General features: G+C 45.9%; 1 protein-coding gene across 2 annotated transcripts; it reads right to left on the bottom strand.

Moving 5' to 3' along the window:
- Positions 1–7: 7 nt before the first annotated feature.
- Positions 8–12,905, bottom strand: LOC125748916 (histone-lysine N-methyltransferase SETDB1-B-like). 2 transcript variants are annotated; one of them, XM_049025610.1, is made up of 25 exons: positions 12,735–12,905; positions 11,535–11,732; positions 9,967–10,133; positions 8,983–9,026; positions 8,766–8,892; positions 8,503–8,679; positions 7,850–8,051; positions 7,356–7,429; positions 6,549–6,739; positions 6,324–6,453; positions 6,077–6,209; positions 5,408–5,608; positions 4,427–4,721; positions 3,738–4,090; positions 3,434–3,550; positions 3,168–3,337; positions 2,458–2,703; positions 2,158–2,328; positions 1,771–1,949; positions 1,646–1,671; positions 1,383–1,437; positions 1,169–1,253; positions 813–1,048; positions 568–656; positions 8–384 (listed from the first exon to the last, which is right to left on the bottom strand). In XM_049025610.1, the coding sequence occupies exons 2-25, from the start codon at positions 11,729–11,731 to the stop codon at positions 267–269; spliced, it is 3,783 nt and encodes a 1,260-aa protein (XP_048881567.1). In that variant the 5' UTR covers position 11,732; positions 12,735–12,905; the 3' UTR covers positions 8–266. The 2 variants fall into 2 exon arrangements, with proteins under 2 accessions (XP_048881567.1, XP_048881568.1); XM_049025611.1 differs by lacking the exon at positions 12,735–12,905 and adding an exon at positions 11,856–12,203.
- Between the last annotated feature and the right edge of the window lie 6,650 nt (positions 12,906–19,555).

The following is a 19,555-nucleotide window of genomic DNA, read 5'->3' as shown; positions in this document are numbered from 1 at the left end:
TGAGGGAGCACGTCGATAACTTTTATTCATTTATGACGAGTATACAGTTTGGTCTGTGGAGGAGGGGGAGGGGAGAATAGCGAAATACAGCTTTAAGGGCATTAAGACAAAAATTCAAAAGAATTAGCTAACATGACAGAAACAAAAAAAAACAACAAGTGGGAAACGGTTGCTGGAAGCGGCCAGATCCCGTACGTACACAGTACTGCGCAAGTAACAGAGGCACACTGAACAGGGAAGGGGCATGTTGGGGAGGCTACACACACCTACAGCAGCCTGCCCCGGCACTCGGTGGAGCCGCAGCAGCACAGCAGCTCCTTCCCTTCCACGCTTCCCACTTCATAGTTATAGTCCCAAGTGAGCTCGGTTCCCGCCCGGATCCGCCTGAAGGGGGCGATACAGGGCAGAGTCAGATTTGGCTCTACAAACTGTATCCTCGAGTCACTTGACAGTGGTGGCATTGTTTCGGGATCAGTTGGACCCTCTAAAAACACAGCATCGTCCTGCACAAACATTAGAAGGCTGAACAGCCACAGAAACCCCCAATCTCTGGGGAATGGTACTTACTTGCTGGCAAAGAAGGCCACCCAAGGAAAGCGCAAGTCATGAGTGTCCACAAACACATTCTGGACAAAGAGGTTCGGGCTACAGCTGTGCTGTTGGGCAGAGAGGAAGAAGACAGTGAGCAAAGGATGAATTACATGAAACATGGCCTCTGCTTGAACATGCCTCATCCCGTTATCAGTTTCAGCCAGTTGGTCGTCCTCCTCTACCCTTCCATGCCTCCATCTATTCTGGAGCTTGCAACTCACGTTGAGATAGCGTCCAAGGTTGCCCTCCAGCTTGGCATCGATTATGTAGCAGGATTCCTCGCCATCAAAGAATTGCCTGGTGTTCTTCCTAGCTGGGCCGCCTTCTCCCACTGCCCCCCCAGGTCCCACTGTCGCTCCGCTTCCACCAGCTCCACCCGTCTTGACCACCAGGCTATGAGTGGATTTGAGGGTGAAACCACGGGTAGACTTGACAGCCACCTGCCTCTTTAATGGCCCTTAGAGTGAGGAGAACACAAACAACTGATGAAGAGGCCGTAAATGAATGACAAAACCACCAGAACGGCCCATCCAGCACGTGTTTGAATCCCCGGTGTCCATTTCCTTTCTCCACTAACCCTGAGCCTGTCTCTCCCGCTCCTTGTCGTCAGACCCAGAACTGATGGTCTGGATGTCGTCGCTGTCGGAAAGGGTCATGACATCCTGAGGAGTAGACAGATCGTCAATCTGCTATAGCACAAGCTCTAACAGGAGTCAGTTGACAGTCCACTTCCCATACAGACAGCAGAAATCCACAAGCACATGACTAAAAGCCAAAGCCCGGTAGCGCACCATGTTGCTTCCAGGAGGCTTCTTGCTGGTCTCGGTCTTCACAGAGATGGAACCCCTTAAAAAAAAAAGAAAAAAAAAAGGGAAGGATCATTGGTCACATTGAGCAGCTAGAGAGGTCTAAAATGTGCCTTGCTCTAGAAGCCATTACTTATCCATATCCAAACTGGCATTGCATACTCCACCATCTTTGTTTGAAAGTTCTTCATTACCAATCAACACCAGCCTCATTAGGACACAAACCCAGGGAAGGCCTAAGGACTTACAGCGCAGGCTTCTGGTCCAGCGGCTCCTGTCAGACAGCGAGATCATAAAGCCCTCAATGTGAGCTCCTCAGTGCTGAGGATGGTTATCAGTAAAGCCGAGAGCCGAGCCACCACAATGCACCCACCTTCTTCTCGGTCTTCAGTCCTTCCAGTTTGACTGCAGGCTGTGTGCCGGAGGAGGACGCCTGGCTGGTCAGCCAGGAGGCCACCTTGCTCTTGCCGCTCTCTTCTGGCATGACAGGCGGCTTCCTGCCCTCTGTTCCTCCTGTCGACACGCTTAACCCATCCTTACTGTCCTGGCTGCCTGTGGACCAGCAACCAAAGTCATCGGTGGAATTCTGCAAGAACTAACTTTGAATCAGTCAGTCAGGTTAATCACATGGCTAAATAAAGCAAGGGTGCTCACTAACTTTGGTGTGGAAACTTAACTCCATAGTTTAGATGCCATGGACTAAGCCATGACCCAACTTGCTGGCTTGCACACCCCCCCCAGACACCTTCCCCTCTCTCACCCTCCTTCAGCCCCTTGGCCTGCCTCCGTGTAGTGTAGCTCCTCCACACGGAGCTGGAGCTGTAGTAAGCATTCCTGATGAAGTTCTCGCCAGAGCTGTCGTCGTCATCATTCGAGTCATCTTCATCATCATCATCCTCCTCCTCCCCATCTGCAGAGGAGTCCTCACCTCCTGGGTATGGCACAGAGATAGAGGGATGTTTCCTCCCTACCCAAAAATTAATGTAGATTCCCAGTAATTCTAGGAGTATCTCTCTCCAGTAACTGCAATACTCCCAATGGTACCGACGTTGGGCGTCACCTTGGCCTCCGTTGCCGCTGTTGGTGTCGTCCTCAGCTTTCTGGTAGCCTTTCTTCTGGGAGCTCCTGCCAGGCACCCGGACTCTGCTCATGTCCACCCCGCTGCCATCACTGTCAGAGCAGTGAGCCTCGCTCTCATAGCCCTCCTTGAAGTTCTCCACACTCTCAATGTGGTCAAGGTTGGCGAAGTACTCATCACCCATCTCCAGGCCTTCCTTATCGGCAAAGTCATCTGTTAGGATTTTACCTGTCGAAGAACAAGACACACAGAAGGGAGAGGTCAAGGTAAAAAAGCACAGTGATGAGCTTCCTGATGGAAACACCAAGCCCCACACACACATACACACATTTTCATATCTTTATGGGGACTGGCCATCCATTTCTATGGCTAACTATGACAACCTTAACCACTACCCAGCCCTTACTCATAAGTAACCGAACAATGGAACACCCTAAATGGGGTGCCAGTCCACTGCAGGGTACAGAGAGAGACATACAAAGAGAGAGACAATAGGCAATTCAGGGACACTAAAGAGCTGCAGGTCTTTGCCTAAGGCAGGAAACAGGAGTACCTGAAGGAAGCCCAGCTGAGATGGGGAGAAGGTCAGATTAATACCCTCAGCCCTAGAGACAAGGCAGCAGCATTAACCACTGAGCGAGTGTGCTGCCCAGGGACCCAGGGATAAGGCCGAATCTCCATCTGAAACCCACCGGCATAGATACAGACGAAGGAGCCTTTGGCCACATCATCCAGGCAGCGGATGCCCCAGCCCTTGTTCTGCGTCTTGAAGAGCTGCAGCCGCACTTGGAGCCCGTGCTGCACCAGCCGGTTGATGCACATCTGGGGGTTGCAGCGGCATCGCTTGTTACACTCATAAACCCTAAACGATTGGAGGGAGGAGAGGCCAGTCAATGTCATTCAGCCAATAGGGAAACTGGAATCACGGGGGAGGTGAAAGCATTGTGGGGGCCCCTACCCTGTGGGAAGGCACTCCTCGAGCCTCTTATAGGAGTAACCGGCATTCATGTTCATTTGGCCCCCAGGGGTGCAGGCGGTTGCCTGGAGGGTCAGCTGATGACAGGCACACTTTGACCTGCAGTGACAAGTAACTTCCCAATCAAACCGGTCCCTCATTCCCAAGCAGAAGGAAAACAGGACCAAAGGGACCAATCAAGAGGACAAATCAGGAAGGTAGCATTTCCCCCAGAGATGCCTGGCATCTGGCGGAGAGCTAATGGGGGGGGGGAGGGGGGGGGGGGGGGGGGGCGTTGGGAACTGACTTGTTTCTGCAGCCATCAGTGCAATCACAGCCCACCAGGAAGTCCAGGCTAGTGTTGATGAAGACCCCGTCTGCCGGGATGCGCTCCTTGCTGTAAGCCACGCTGGGCGGGGGGGTCCCGTCGATCTCGTTGACGCAGGACAGCGGGATGTCCTCGCGGCCATTCGTGATGTCCTGGATGAAATAGAAGGGCTTCTGCGGCTGGAAGCGCCGGTCCACCAGCACGTAGGGGTCCAGGCAGAACATCTCCAGGAAGATGAAGTCGCAGCCGGTCTGGAAGAGGTAGCGCTGGATCTCTGCCATGCTGCGCAGGCAAAGCCCGCAGGGCGACTTGTAGATCACGTGGAATGACATCTGGAGCCAAAGAAAACGTCAGGAAGCATTCAGCTGACACCAGCGCTTAAGGGTGAAGGATGGGACCAGCTTAGACCCCCTTCATAAAACCCAACCTATGTGACCAGCACTGTAAAATAACGGCCATCACTGTGCTAAACCACAATGACCTGCATAAAACACAGGCCAGGCCTTGGAAACAACGTCACCCCCTGCAGGCTCTCCATTTTTATGAAAAATGTACAAACCTGAAAGTGTGTGATTAAAACGGCAAATGGGCGACTGGTGAATTAAAGGGGCTCAAGGGGCATTGCAGACTCCACTAGGCTACAGGAAGAGCACGGGCCCCCAAATCACCTTGCGGTTGACGCGGCGTCGGCCGGTCATGCGGCGGAATTCGTAGAGTAGGGGTGTCAGCAGCGGGTTTCGGCTGCGGTACTGGTCCAGGCGGGCTGGCCGGACCCGGCTTAGACAGGCAGGGGAGCAGGTGTGCAGCATGTAGAAGAGGCGCTCGTTGGGGGCCTGATAGGATGGCTCCTGGGGAACGCGGTCGCAAGAGTATGAGAGCTGGGGGGGTGGGGCAGGCTGCAGGGAGGTGATGGGGGACACCGGGGTGAGGGTCTGTATGGAGCCCGGCTGCAGCACAAAGACCCTGCAATTATTGAGGGGGGGGGACAGGAGGAGAGGGTGGGGGAGTCTCGTTATTAGATGCAGGGCGCCTTCACATTTTGCTTGGCAGCCATTTTCTCCGACTGCAGTCCTGTCCACTTCCACCCCCGAATCTCTGGGCCGCATCGCTGCCCTAAGTGCTTCTCCAACCTCAAATCCACAACTTAGTCATTAAATAGATGGAATGAAAAATCAGGGGCGGCGCCAAGAACATTTCCCAGGGGGCTTTAGCCGTAAAATGTTCATTAGCCAGCCCCTCCCCCCAAATAAAGTACACTCATTAAACAGTGTGTGTTCATTTGTTTTCGCTAAAATCAGACCCCCCTTAATAAAGGCTCAGCTCTCCGTTTCAAAAATCCCTAGTGACGCTCTTGGTCGTAACGTTACTATGTTTCCATACAGATCCCGTCCCCCGAGTCCCAAAGTAGTTCTGGTTCCTAAAAAATGGCTCAGAAAAGGTAAAACTCAGAAATCAGACCAGCACAGGTTCACTCAAACAGAATAACCCTAAAACAGACACACTCCTGTCTTGCTTTCAGACCCCATTCCCCAGACCCCCTCCCGACATTCCCGCTCTCCGTCCTGCACCCTCCTCATCTCCCTTGCTTATGAGAAGCCCACCCCAAACTCACCAGCTCACCGTGCGCTCCTCCATGGCCCTCTGCTTACCTGGAATTGTTGGAGGGCACGATAGCAGTGGGGGTAGTGGGGGAGGGCGTGGACGCGGGGAGGGAGAGCAGAGGCCGGGGCCCAGCCGCCAGGGTATCACTGGGGCCCGGGGGGCGCGAGATTGCAGCCGGGGGGACCACAAAGGTAGAAGTGCTCTTCTTTGCTACCTGCTGTTTGGATCGAGCCAGACTGTCGGGACTCCTGTGCAAACCCATGGGAAAATGGGGTGTGAAGGTTAGTGATCAAGCCGCACACAGACCTTTTCTCTCATTTCAATACTCAGTTATCTAGTTCAGTTGGCTCTCACTGCAGCCTCCGTTCACTTCAGCCAGACAAAAATATACCCCTAGTCTGAACTAACCCCATAGATTAACATGCAGCTGCGGCTTTTCCTTCCGGAATCAATTTGATCATTAAACTCATTAACATGAGCCTAAAGCAGGCTGTGAATCTGTTCTAAAGCCTGCAGATGCTTACCGCCTCACAGAGAGGTCTAACGCACTGCCTCTGTGGGGATATAGGTAGCGCGTGGCAATACCTCTCACAGCGAAAGGATTCCAAGCTACACATCACCCATCAAAGCTGGGGGGCTTCTTCACAATCAGGAAGGATGGATGGATGGATGGATGGATGGAGGGGAAACCTGCCATAGCTGTTTGTCACACTCACTCTGTGCGCAGGTGTTGCCCTGGGGTGGCCGACTGCGGGAATTTGGAGTTCGCTGAAGTACCCTGGCTTTTGCTGGTTGCCATGTTATTTGACTCGCTGGTGTACTGAACCACGGGTCCCTTTGTCCGAATGGCTGGTGGGAGATGGACGGACACTCGAGTGAACATTCAGCTCATAACGGTGCAGAATAACCCTGCAGAATAAAGCTGTGGGGGTTAGGCTCAGCAAGCAAGAAGTAGCCCGTTACCCATATTGGGGCGAGTCCGCTGCTGGCCGCCCTGCCTCTTCTCCTGCGTGTTGGCACAGTTGACCTTCAGGTTGAACATGGGCTCCAGGCGGGTGGAACCCCGGTAGATCCACTCGCTGCGTTTGTCATCCTGAAACGAGAAGATGGTCACCACCAGCTTACGGTCCAGCTGCATTTAAGCAATGGCCACAGAGCGGGCTGGCGCGCCCACAGACGGCGTCTGACCAGGAAGAGAATCTTGACCAGGCTGCCGTCCACCTCCTCCACACGGCTCTTCCACCAGGTGCCCTCCCACTCAGTCTTGATGACCTGGCCTGCCTTAAGGAGAACCATGGGCCGGTTGGGGTAAGCAGTGATGTACTCCTCAATGAAGTCCCTGCAGGAGGCGTCCTCGATGTCTTCCCACGTCTTCTTTACTAAAGGCATATGACCACAAAAAAAAATTCTACAGGTGCATGCCAGAACAATCAAAAACAGTTATATGTACAAGTGTGAGTCAATTACATCTGTAACATATACAAATCTAGATTACAGACACAGATGAAAGTTTAGGGCAGTGTTCCCCAATCCAGTTCTGCAGGGACAGTCTATGACATGCTTTATTCAGTCCACCAGCTAATAGCCAGGTTTAGTAGGTGTGTCTGAGCAGGAAAATCTGCAAACTGTATCACAGACTGGCCCTCCAGGACCGGATTTGCGGAAGCCTGTTTTAGGGCTTCAGGATCAGCTCTTTCGGGGAATGGCTAGCTTCATGCATGTTCTGTAGTGCTGGAGATAATCAGGGTCGTGGGAATCCGGACCAATGGCCGGAAGGGAGGAAATAATCCATCCACACACACTCACACCTTGGGGGGGGGGGGGGATTGGAACTGGAAGCCAGTCCAACAACAAAGGTAGACAAACCCCACGCACTCATGAGAAATGTGAATATATTGTCGTGTGAGGAAAGGGGACCCTGTGACTCGCAGGTCTCTGTCCTTCCTGGACCTGCAGAAAGGTGAGCATGTCGTGGAACTGCTCAAGGACTCTTACAGGGTCTGCAGACAGGGTAGAGCTCCGGCAGACTGACGTAGGATGCATAACCGTCGTCGAAAAATATCAGGAACCTGTCAAAATAGGAATTTCAGTAAAATCACGCGTGTGCAAAGATCCAAGGGATGATCCTTATGAAGTTCCCAGGAGTCCATCGCCCTGAAAGCCCTCAACCTAAACTAACAGCACTGTTAAACTGCATTAGCTCCACATCATCCTGCCCATAGATGCACCTAATGAATACTGCTGCACCCATTTCAGTCATAAATTTTAATCATAATTTGAATTATTTCAATAAACTTTTTCTGCTACCCATTATTTGTTCATTTTATTCAGATTCCAACCCACTTTCATTCACATCCCCGCTTTCGATAATTATTTCTGCTATGCAATCATTGTGCCCACATTACTGCTTTTCCACACGATAAGTGCCACGCAGAATTTCAGGGCATGCCATCTTCCTTATCTCGCACCCTTATCCGGCTCTCTCTCACCTCATGCGGTTCTTGCTGTTGGGCATCTCGGCCACAATGCCGGCATACAGCCACACCTGGTTGCCGTCCTTGTACTTGGCGACGACGCGGGCGCCCACATACAGCCGCTCCAGCGTCGGGTGGTAGTTGAAGGCCACGTGGTTCCCTGACAGCAGGCTCTTCCCCTTGTTCTCAAACTTAACTTTGTACTTGAAGCCGGTTCCTGCAATACAGGGGGGGTGTCGTGAGAGAGTGGCAGAGACCGAGATCGAGGGAGGTAATTGGAGAGAGCAAGAGAGAGAGAATGGGAGAAAGACAGCAAGCAAAAGAGAGGAAGAGAGAGCAATAAAGAGAGGCAGAATGGGAGAGAGAGTAAGAAAGACAGAGGAAGGGAGCGAGGGACAGAGTAAGAGAGAATGGGAGAAAGTAAGAACGAGTGAGAGAAAATGCAAGAAAGACAGCAAGAAAGGAGAAAGAGGGAGAGCAAGAGAGAGAAATAGTGAGAGCAGGAGAGAGAGAGAGAATATGGGGGTGTGGAAGAAAAGCAAGGGAAGAACTAATAATTCTGAACTGTTTATGTGTTTCTGCTTATTCAGTGTTAAAGTAATTTATTAAATGAATCAGCAGGATCATTTCTTAAGCAGCGCGCCGCTGTCCAGGGCGCCCGGCCTTACCAATGGGGATGATGGCGATGAGCGTGCCCGGGTGCCACGTCTTGGTCCTCTTCTTGCCCAGGATGCTCATTTCCAGCTTCATCTCATCCTCCTTCAGGGCGGGGTTGGGCTGCGTGGGCGTGTTGCGCGGGGCTTGTGACACAAACACGGCCGGCATGGACAACTGGCACGACACGTCTGAAAGAGATGGATACAGAAGGCGGCATCGAAACCAGCCAGAGCAGCAGAGGTGGGGGACGGGACGGAGAAGGTGGGGAGCTGACCTCGGCGCACAATGGTGGAAGGCAGCGGTTTAGTGGGAGTGGTGGTTGGGGCCGTCCTGTTCACAGCCTGAGCCAACTTCTGAACCTGCTGGGAAGACCTCTGGAGGGCGGCAGAGGCCTCGTTAAACTGAGAAACAGGAGGAACCATTCAATCAGACCAACACGGGAGGCCAGCTTTCTTCCAGACACATGGCGGGAAAAATAAACAGCCCCTCACCGCGGGATCCTTGGATGGTGTGGTGCCCTTCTGGGGTGGAACCACTGCAGAGGAACGGAAAGGCAAAATACACGGATGCGTTTCAGGGATGGGAGTTTCAGAGGCAGAATGGCTGGTCAAATCTCTCTGACAACACGTTCCTGGCTTACAAGCATCTCCATTAACTTATGAAAGCGGGTTGAACAACATTGGAAAAAAATTCACAAACAATTAAATAAGTTGGTGTTGCTGCTGAAAGTTGTGCCACCAGACAAAAGGCAGTACCAGCAAATCACTTGCTTTTGCTCAATATCATTTCTATGGAATTTTACATGTTTCCCTAGAGCAGAAGATGAATGTCTTTTTTGTGAGTCCTGGATCACTTTTCTCCTCCTCTTCACTCCTTTTTTTGTTAAATTTCTCAGTAACGCATTGCATTGTCTATGAGTAAATCCAACAACAAGACGAAAATTATTATGACTGGCTAGAACAGATCATGTAAAGCTCATACACAAGCATCGCTGTTAGACTTTACACTGATAATCTTGAAAAGGAACAACCACTAAAACTGCAACACTTGGCAAGTTTTGTTTCCTATGACAGAGCAAAAAATTTCAGCGTAATTTCATGATGGTCCCAGTTGACTATCACGGTCCTTTCGATTGGACAGTTGCACGTATATAACATGTGATGTCGTTAATAACATCACACATCGTACAGATTTTGCTGCAAATGGATACCTTAAAACATTAAAGGCAGCTTTGAAATTTAAATTAAAATAAACTGAAGAGGTAGCTCAAGCGCAGTAGGCATACAATATTGTTTAATACCCCTTGGGCATGAAACCACCTCATTTATAATTTGAATTAAAGATATTTTTTTTCAATTTCATACAGGTTCTCAAATATTCAAATACTGGCTCGATCCGTCTAATACGTCTCTTTTTAAAACCTATATTCAAGAGCTCTAGTGCAATCAGTAACGAACATGACAGCGAGTACCTACCACAGCCAACGGCAATGACATCGTCGTCATCGTCATCGTCGATTTCGATCACCTCAGATGACTGGGTGCCGCCGCCTCCGCCCTCGTCTTCAGAGCTGCTGTCCTTGTACACCAGCCCCATCTTGGTGTATACGTCCTTGACGAGGGTCTCGCATTCCATGACGGAACTGGAACACATATACACACGTAGGGGGAATTAGGTCATCCTAACAAAATAAAGTGTTGTTTTTTTTCTTCTTCACCAAAGTTGGACAAGCAAATGGAATCATTAAAATGCACCATAACTTTTCTAAAGCAGACTTTACCAGCTGACCATGTCGCACACTTGATGTGAGGGAAATATTCAAATTCCTGTCAAATTTTTTCGGGATGGAACTTGCATTTTAACAATGGCACAAAATTCACTTACATTTACAGTTGCATGTATGGCATGACACAGAAGAGGCAAAGGATAATCAAAATTGTTTTACACTAATGTTTGTAATGATTTTAAAACCAAATTTAGAATCAGAAAAGTGAAATCCTTCTCCTGGACCTTTCATAATTGTAGTTTAAATGCAATGTTGGAGATTCTGATCCTTTCACAGTTAACCCCATCTTATACAACTTCTTATCCATTGTTGTTGAGTGCTGATCATTAGGTCTCAATAGGCTGACACTGCTTTCTGATGATCATAAAAACATTATTTCCTGCATCCTGATACTCAGAATGCCCAGTAGCATGAGGCATTAACTACATTTATTCTTTATTAGCATGATGCTGGTGCAGAGGGGAAGGCCAAGGCCTCACGTCCCATGCATATGATCTTGTTGCCTTCATTGGGTATGGGGGGGGGTTAGGGTGTGAGTAGGTTTTTCCTCCCATAAAGAATAAGGTCATTTTACTGGTCTGTGTCTGCATCCTATGACAGACTGGCATCCTATCCATAAGTCCCTTGTACTCTGGGCGTCTGGGATATGAACCAGTTTTACTAGAACCCTGCACAGGACACAAGGCTGAGAAGACAGCTGAGTAAAATTCACATCATTCTCAGGGTGCCCAGCTTGGAACTCAACCAAAATTTAGCTTCAGAAAAAACTAATTTAAAAGCACAATGCATAATTGGAAATATACTGCAATATACATATATAATACACAGAAGATGTAAACTTAAAAATGCAGGAAAAGGCACACAAAACGCAACACTGTATCTGTCATACAAGGCCGTATTTCATTAATTGTAATTTTATAATAATTTAGCAGACGCTTTTATCCAAAGCAAGGTACAATTGAGAGAACAGGGTCAGCTGGGCACTGGAGTAATCAGATTAAGGCCCTCACTCAAGAGCCCAATGCCGACCCCAGGAATTGCATCCTAACCCACTAAACCATTTACATACCACCTTTATATTTATCCTTCAAATGACTGAACAAAAAGGGACAGCCAGCTTTCAGAAAAACTTTCCACATGACACTGTTTATAAATGTACTGTTTGCAGTCCTGGAATTAATAAAGTTTTTCTCATATTATTTAAGCAAATCAGTAACCAAGGTGAAACATGGGCTGCTCATGCTCACACACACTTACTCAGAGGCACTGCTGAAGAGCGAGTCCACAGCAGCCACCTCTCGCTCCCGCTGCTCCACCCAGTCCTGCAGCTCGGCTAGCTGGGCCTTCCTCTGCCTCACCACCTCACTGCGTTCCACCTCCTCCTCGATCCAGCGCCTGAGCTCCTCCAGTGACACACCCAGGTCGTCCATCACACATTCCTCCAAGTCCTCCATCCTTGATATGAAGTCAGGGAAGAACATCAACACTAACACAATTCTAGAGCAGTCTTTAGAACGGAAATGGCATTATCTCCATAATAAATGAATGCACGTAAAAGGAAAGAGGTCACTAACCCACCACAGCTTCAAAAACAGCAGTTAATCAGACCACCTATATGAAAAAAACTTATCCTTACTGGTTTAACGTAGGAACTGAAAGTTATAAACAAAATAGTACAGAAGGAGGGCTATGTATAGTCATCATATATACTTAATATCTAAGTTTGTGCAATAAACAGTATTTGTTCCGTTCCATTGATTACTGGATTGTCTTTTTGCAGGAGCGAACTAAAAGGCTAAAAGCTGAACAGAAATTATTTAGTACGGAATGAAACTAAGGATACAAACGCAATCGCTGTGGACTAATCTAATCATCCCAGAAACGATTTTCCGATCTTCCGAATCAACATGCAATATCAAAACATCCTATAAAAAACCTAAAAGTCGATCAGGGACGAGTCGTTCAAGACCATGGTTAGTGTAGTTTTTAACAGGAACAGAATTTTCTTTAATAATGCCGGTAGTTAAAATTAATTAATTTTATAAAACTCGCCGTCATGAGGAATTACTAAGTTATGAAGGAGAGGATTTATATAACAATAAGCATTAGGAGGCATCTCATTTATAACCAAAGGTTTGTCTAAATAGAACTACAACTACCTTGATTGACATCTAACTAGTTGACACCGGGAGCATCAATACGTAATAAAAATGCGACGTTTTCGCCGGACTGCGCGTGAATTCAAATGTCTTATGTTTTGCTTATTTTGTACTTTCCCCCATGATATAGTTCACTTAACAAAAAACACCTTTATATGTAAAAATACATATATAACTTAGAAGAGTTTCCAGGCAAAGGCTGTATTCGACCTCTATAATATTCCTTTAGTTGCATACTTCCACAACAACGTCGTCGACTCAACGAAGCAGCTAGCTAGCGGTATTGGAATTAACTTACCTTAATTTGCCACCTGCGATTTCCCCCCGTTTACTTCTTGTGCCCTCTCGTGCTCAGTATGAATATAAAAAGACATTAATTAATTTGTGCATCTATAACTTACTTCATGAATTAAAACACTACCAGTTACCGTTCAAGGCAGTATATCTCAATGCTGTATTTCAGCCCGCTCTGACAGCCAATCAAGTGGCCGTGTCTTCTATTCCCGCCTCCAGGAAATTCCTATTTGCTGATTCGCTGACTGGCGTTTGTAATGACAACTAAGTTTATGGAGAGCTATCACCAGATCCCTCCTCCTATATTCTTTACCAGTTATTCGGGAAAATGTTGTCCTCTGAAGCTGGAGCCGTTGCACCAGTGTGTATGTTAAGGTGCTAATTCGTGAGCTGGACTTATTGACCCTGATTCTCAGACAAAAGGTCTCATAAATAATTATGGTAATATTGATTAACATTAATAGTAATTTTTGAATATTTAAGAGTATCATTAATTGGCCATACCTAGTCTACAAAACATTCTCTTCCATCCATCCAGGACATTGGGCTCAAACGCTGTCTCAGCAGAGCCCGTAATATCATCAGAGACTCCGCCCACCCCCACCACGGACTGTTCTCCCTGCTGCCCTCTGGGAAGAGGCTTTGCAGCATCAGGACCAGAACGGCCAGATTCTGTAATAATTTCATTCCTCAAGCCATTAGACTCCAGAACTCTTAATAACTCATGGCACCCCCACCCCACCCCCTCTCCATCCATGTATATTGTCACTTTCAAGAACTGTTTTTTTTTTAATGTCTAGTGCAATATATCAGAAATGGTGATGTACACTGGTTTTTGCTGCTATACTGAGGTTAATATATTTTTTATTATTTATTATATTCTATATTAATTCCACTTTATATTCTATTTTCTGTTTACTTCCTATTTAAGTTTATATTTTTAAGTTTTAGATTTTTAGTATTAATACACTCTGCTAGGCCGATGGTGAGTCAATGCAATGTAGTTTCGTTCTGATGTGCACTAACAGTATTTCGTCACATCTGCCATGTGCCCCTACATGGCAAACTGAACCTCCACCAATTCAAACTAAACTTTCTTCTGGTCGTACCATCTACATGAACAAATATACTCACAGAAAAAATGCAAAATCCTTCGAGACATTTGGGGTCACCACGTTGGAGGTAGGTGTAGTGAAAAAGAAAGATGCCGCAGACCCAGGTAAGGGGCAAAAACCAACATGTCTTATATTTCTCAGCAGTGCACTTCTTAGCTGCCTAAAGGGGCATATGCATCCTATCTCTACCTGTGCGCATGAACATAGGTAAGGAGTATGTGAATTCGGCCTAAACAGTAGTGATGGGCAAGTGAAGCTTTGTGAACCATTTGCTGTATTTTCTGACCCCACTAGATGGTGCTCTCTGTTCATAAAAGGGCACAAAACATGCCCCAAAACAAACCAAGAGTCAACCTATCACAGGGCACACTCATACACCATTCACTGACACCTTTGGACAATTTGGCAACTCCAATTAACCTCTGCATGTTTTAAGATTGTGTGTGTGTGGGGGGGGGCTGAAGTATCCAGAGGAAACCACACAATAACATGGGGAAAACATGCAAACTCCACACACATGGAATCCCAGCAGAAACTGCGAGGCGACAGTGCTTACCACTGCACCACCATGCTGCCCCGTGAGTGTGGTCTTCAGACTAAACTAAAGGTTCACCTTCAGGACAATGACCTTAGGCACAAAGCAAAGACAATGCAGGGGTAGCTCACTAACTACTCTATGAATGCCCTGGTGTGACCTTGCCAGAGCCTAGAACCCAATGGAACATTCCCAAAGAGACCTGGAACTAGCTGTCCACTGACAGTCCCCATCCAAAATGACAGATCTTGACAAGATCTGCAGTGAAGAATGGCAGAAAATGTTCAAATCCAGGCATGCAAAGCTTGTTGCATCATACCCAAGATGACTCAATGCTGTAATTACTGCAAAAGGTGCTTCAACTAAGTACTGAGTAAAGGGTCTGAGTACTTAATTTGCAACGATTTATGAAAAATGCTGTTTTGGCTTTGCCATTATGTAGTGTTGAGTGTAGATTGATGAGGGAAAAATGAATTTAAATGATTTTAGCATAAGGCCACAGCATAACAAAATGGGAAAAAGTGATGTCGCTCTGAATACTTTTTGAATGCACTGTGGCTGTATGTATCTGATTACCAGATTGATTACAGAAATTGTTTCACAATGGTGGCACTGAGGTCAGTGTAGCGTGAGAAAGTACATCTTATGGGTACGTCCGCTAGTCTTTGTTTTTCACTCCATATTTTCTTTACCTTGTAATGGTTGCATATTTTGTTACTTGATATCTGAGTGCTATCATTTGAGGAGCCTGGGGTGACCTGTCCTGCTTTATGAATTGATTTTACCTGCAATGTGAGGGTGCCAATGTGTTGTGTCACACTGTGAAAAGTGGCCTAATTGTATTTTTGTGAGCTAAAACGTCCTTCAAAAGCCTCCGGTGTAGCTTTATAATGAGTGTCAGTGGTGCGCTTTGTTTGAACCTCCAGAGCGTCTATCCTTGTTGTCTAAGAATGGGATGGTATTCCAGTATCCAGACAGGACACAAGAAGGAGAGTAGTGAAGATAGACACTTTGTTATGGATGTGATGACGTCCTCCAGCATGCAGCGGGCAGCCTTGATGACCTTTGACCCCTGGGGCTGGTTACTGGTGTGGCCTGATAGACCCATTGCTGATCTTACTAGGTGAGATACAATCTGAGCACAGCAACATGTTCTGACAGTAGTGGGTGATGCAGTAGTTAGACTTAATAAATATGTATCTTACTTGGTTTAGAACAGGCATTGTGAAACTGATACTCCTTGAACCTGCAATAGCACTTTTTTGTGCATTTTCAGCCATCAAAAGAAAACTCCGGAATTGTTTAGATGTCCAACATCACTAGTCTGTTGCATTGCTACAGACTACCCTGCACATTAATGTTCTTATTCAGCATAAGCAAGAACACGCTTACATAATCCATCCATCCATTTTCCAAACCGCTTATCCTACTGGGTCGCGGGGGGTCCGGAGCCTATCCCGGAAGCAATGGGCATGAGGCAGGGAACAACCCAGGATGGGGGCCATCGCAGGGCACACTCACACACCATTCACTCTCACATGCACACCTACGGGCAATGTAGCAACTCCAATTAGCCTCAGCATGTTTTTGGACTGTTGGGGGAAACCGGAGTACCCGGACGACATGGGGAGAACATGCAAACTCCACACACAGGCGGAAGCTCGAACCCGGGGCCCAGAGATGTGAGGCAACAGTGCTAACCACTGCACCACCATGTCTCCCCGCTTACATAATCATACTCTTAAAAATAAAATTTAAATTTAACTTTTGTATATCCAAAATGTGTTGTCTTTAATGCATCAATAATAAGCATGTATATTACTAGATCATAAGTTTTAAATATTTCGGTAACACTTTCTATGAATGCTGTGTCTATAAGAATCAATGAACACATTCATAACACATTATTATGCATTTTAAGGCATTATAAATACGGTTATAAAAAGCTCATAACTCATCATAGCTATATTTATTATGCATTATGAATGTTTATGAAGCTCGATGATGCACTACTGATACTTTCATAATGCAGTACAAAGCATCCTTAATTCTTATGTTTGACAATGGTAATGCATTAATAAGGTATCTATAGTATATTAAAAATGAAAGCTTCCTTGGAACTTATCAAGTATCATAATCAACACTGTAATTATACCCGATGCGAATGGAGGAGGCAGACCCCGAGATGCGGAGGCAAGCAGGTTTATTGGAATAGCCGGGTGCAAACGAAACTAGGAGGGGAGTCTGAAATCGTGGTCGAGACACAGGCAAGGGTCGAGAGCCCCGAAAATCAATCCTACACAGACTGACGAGACGGGATTCCGATGGGAAGGGAGGAAAGGGTCCGGTGAGGAAGCGGGGCAGGACGGGGAAGACAGGCAGGGCAGGCAGGTGCAGGCGGGTCGGAGGAGCAGGCAGGACGGGGCGGGCGAGCAGGACGGGCAGGCAGGAGACAGCAGGTAAGACAAACCGGGGAGACAAAAGACAGAGTAATTGCTTGGTAAGGTGCTTTCGGAAATGGCAACAATACTTCGCACCGACCTCTGGGAGAAGTCGGTATAGCCTCCTGACTACCAGCAGTTCATTTTTGTCTTCTCTAGAGGACATTTGTAAACTTGAATATCTCCCATATCCTGCATGCTACCTAATTAACTCCTGTTGTGCTTTAAAGAGGACATTCAGGACTTTTAAATGATACCAGACTTATAGGGGTGGGGCTTTGGGAACTTCCTCTTCCTCCTTTAAGAAAATGGCATCCATCACCACCAGGACATTTTATGGAAAGAAGAAAAGTAAGTGCTTAATCCTTTTTATGAATAAAATTTTATCTTGAAATGTTGTTGTTTTATTTTACATGAATCTCTAAAAAACACTTTAATTAATTTTCTAATGTAATGTATAAATGTTTTTCCATGATAAGTGAGCATTTATAAAATGTCCTCCTTAGTGAACAGTTGTAATTATTTCCAAAAATTTGATTATCGTAAGCAGGAAGGGAGTCACTTTCAGAGGCAGAGAGAATTTTGCTGGAAATTGTTGGTGAAAACTCAGATATTGAGTTGTCAGATGAGGAAGATGAAAATGCAGAGTTTGAGGCAGAGTCAGAGGAGTCAGAAAGCACAGATGATGAAGTTCAAACAGGGCAAACAGAAACAGAAGAGTCGGCGAGAGAACAACCATCCACATCTGGTCGTCGTCTCCTCTGGGCCAAGACTACAATGTACACCCTGTCATTGTATTCTAAATATATATCACTATTAACAGTACCTATAGGTTTTTACTTTTTACTTATAGTTAGTCACAAAAATTATATATTCTGATAAATCTAATAATGTTTTTAGAAACTAATTTTCTTTATCGTCATGCTTTTTTAAGATTCAACCCCCAACTGGATGATCCTCCAATCATTCACAGCAGTGATGCCCCTACACGCAATAACTGGACCCCAATGCAATATTTTAAACAGTACATTGATGACTCTGTGTACAAAAGAAAGTGTAAGATCTTTTTCTGTGTTTCAAAGAAGGGGAACTGCTTCTTGAAATATCATACTCCATAAACAAGAAATAAATAAAAGTTCCAAAATACAAACACCACACTAACAATGATGTGTTAGTTCCAGTCAAAGTTCATACTGATTCTTGATATTTTCTTTGTAATTTCGTTGTTGTGTTCATGGTTCGTTTTCGGATATACTAACTTCCGTTGTCCAGTGTGGTGGACACAACATATTGTGAAAATAAAACTTAAAAATAAAAAAAAAAACTTGTCAGTATGCTCATTGCCTTTCAAACAATTGGAAAAAAGAAAAATAAAAGTAATTTGAAAACATTTTTTTTCCTGGTAGTCAGGAGGTTAAATAGTAACGCTAGTGGCTGGCGATTGTTCACCGGCGCTCGTCCCCGCCTTTGTGGGCGTGACAGTAATGCCCCATGACTGTAAATAGAAGATGTATTAATGCTTTATTAATTCTTCTACCCACCATTATAATACTTTATAAAGGAGAGCTTCACTGGAGTTTATCAAGTATTATATTCAACACCATAATGACTGTCAATAGAAGATGCTGTAATGTTTTATTAAGTCTTATAGCGACTATTATAACGCATTATTAAGGTATCTATAATGCATTAGAGATAACAGTTTTAAGTGAAGTGTTACCAATATTTCAATTACAGTAAGTCTATCAAGACAGGGAAAGAATCAACTCAAGAGTTGGCGTAAGGTGAATGAACAGTTTCTTTATTGGACAATATAGAAAATGGTCAAGGGAGAAACAAAACGGGACCGCGACGGGCCCAAACGGGAGAACATGAAACCATGAGGGGAAAAACCCAGGGTCAGACGGAAACTAGCACCAGGACGGGCATAGGCGACAGGAGGAATGGAGCCAATGACAGCTGGACAACTGGAGCTGGCGAGACAGGCACTTTCATGCAAAACTAACGAGCCACAACAGGCAATAATCAGGATTACGTCGGGGAGGAGACAGAAGGGTCAATCAGACATCACGGGAAAGACATGACAAAGTCCTGTTACAAAGCAACTAATGTGTTCTTGGAAAAACCTCGTATTCACTGAAATCGCGTATTAAAACACGCATATTCAAAGGGGGAAATAGGGTTAAGCAATTATGTAACTCCAAAACTTACGTCAAATGAAATAAAAAATCAGAGATACCAATGGACTATAATGTAATTATATGCATTTAAATAAGAAATAACAATAATACATTAATAAATTATATCACAAAATCTCCTATGGGTCTTAAACGAGTCTTCCGAGAATTGCCCAGCAACCACTTCAAAAGAACGTTACCAAACTAGCTAACTCGCGAGTTGAGAGTGACTGTTGCGTTTTCAGCTCTGTTTTCCATACCAAAAGAAAATATCACACAGAGGATCAATTGGGAAAAAAATATAAACGATGGTTTTCTTTAATTCTTTGTTTTCTCCTCCTTGCCACCACACACAGTATCAACGTTGATGTAGGACACAATTGTCTTATCCCGCCAACTCAAACAGGAACGTCAATTAACTCAGGATCGTACTGCAGGTAATAGACTTGCACACTAACATCGTGATCACAAAACCAAATATATATATATATATATATATAAGTGCATGTAATTTTTAGTACCCTACGTCGTACAGTTCAACAGAAAATAATACAAAC

The sequence above is a fragment of the Brienomyrus brachyistius genome, chromosome 9, assembly GCF_023856365.1.
Source record: "Brienomyrus brachyistius isolate T26 chromosome 9, BBRACH_0.4, whole genome shotgun sequence".
Classification (NCBI taxonomy): Eukaryota; Metazoa; Chordata; class Actinopteri; order Osteoglossiformes; family Mormyridae; genus Brienomyrus; species Brienomyrus brachyistius.
This window is presented reverse-complemented; position numbering and strand designations above follow the sequence as displayed.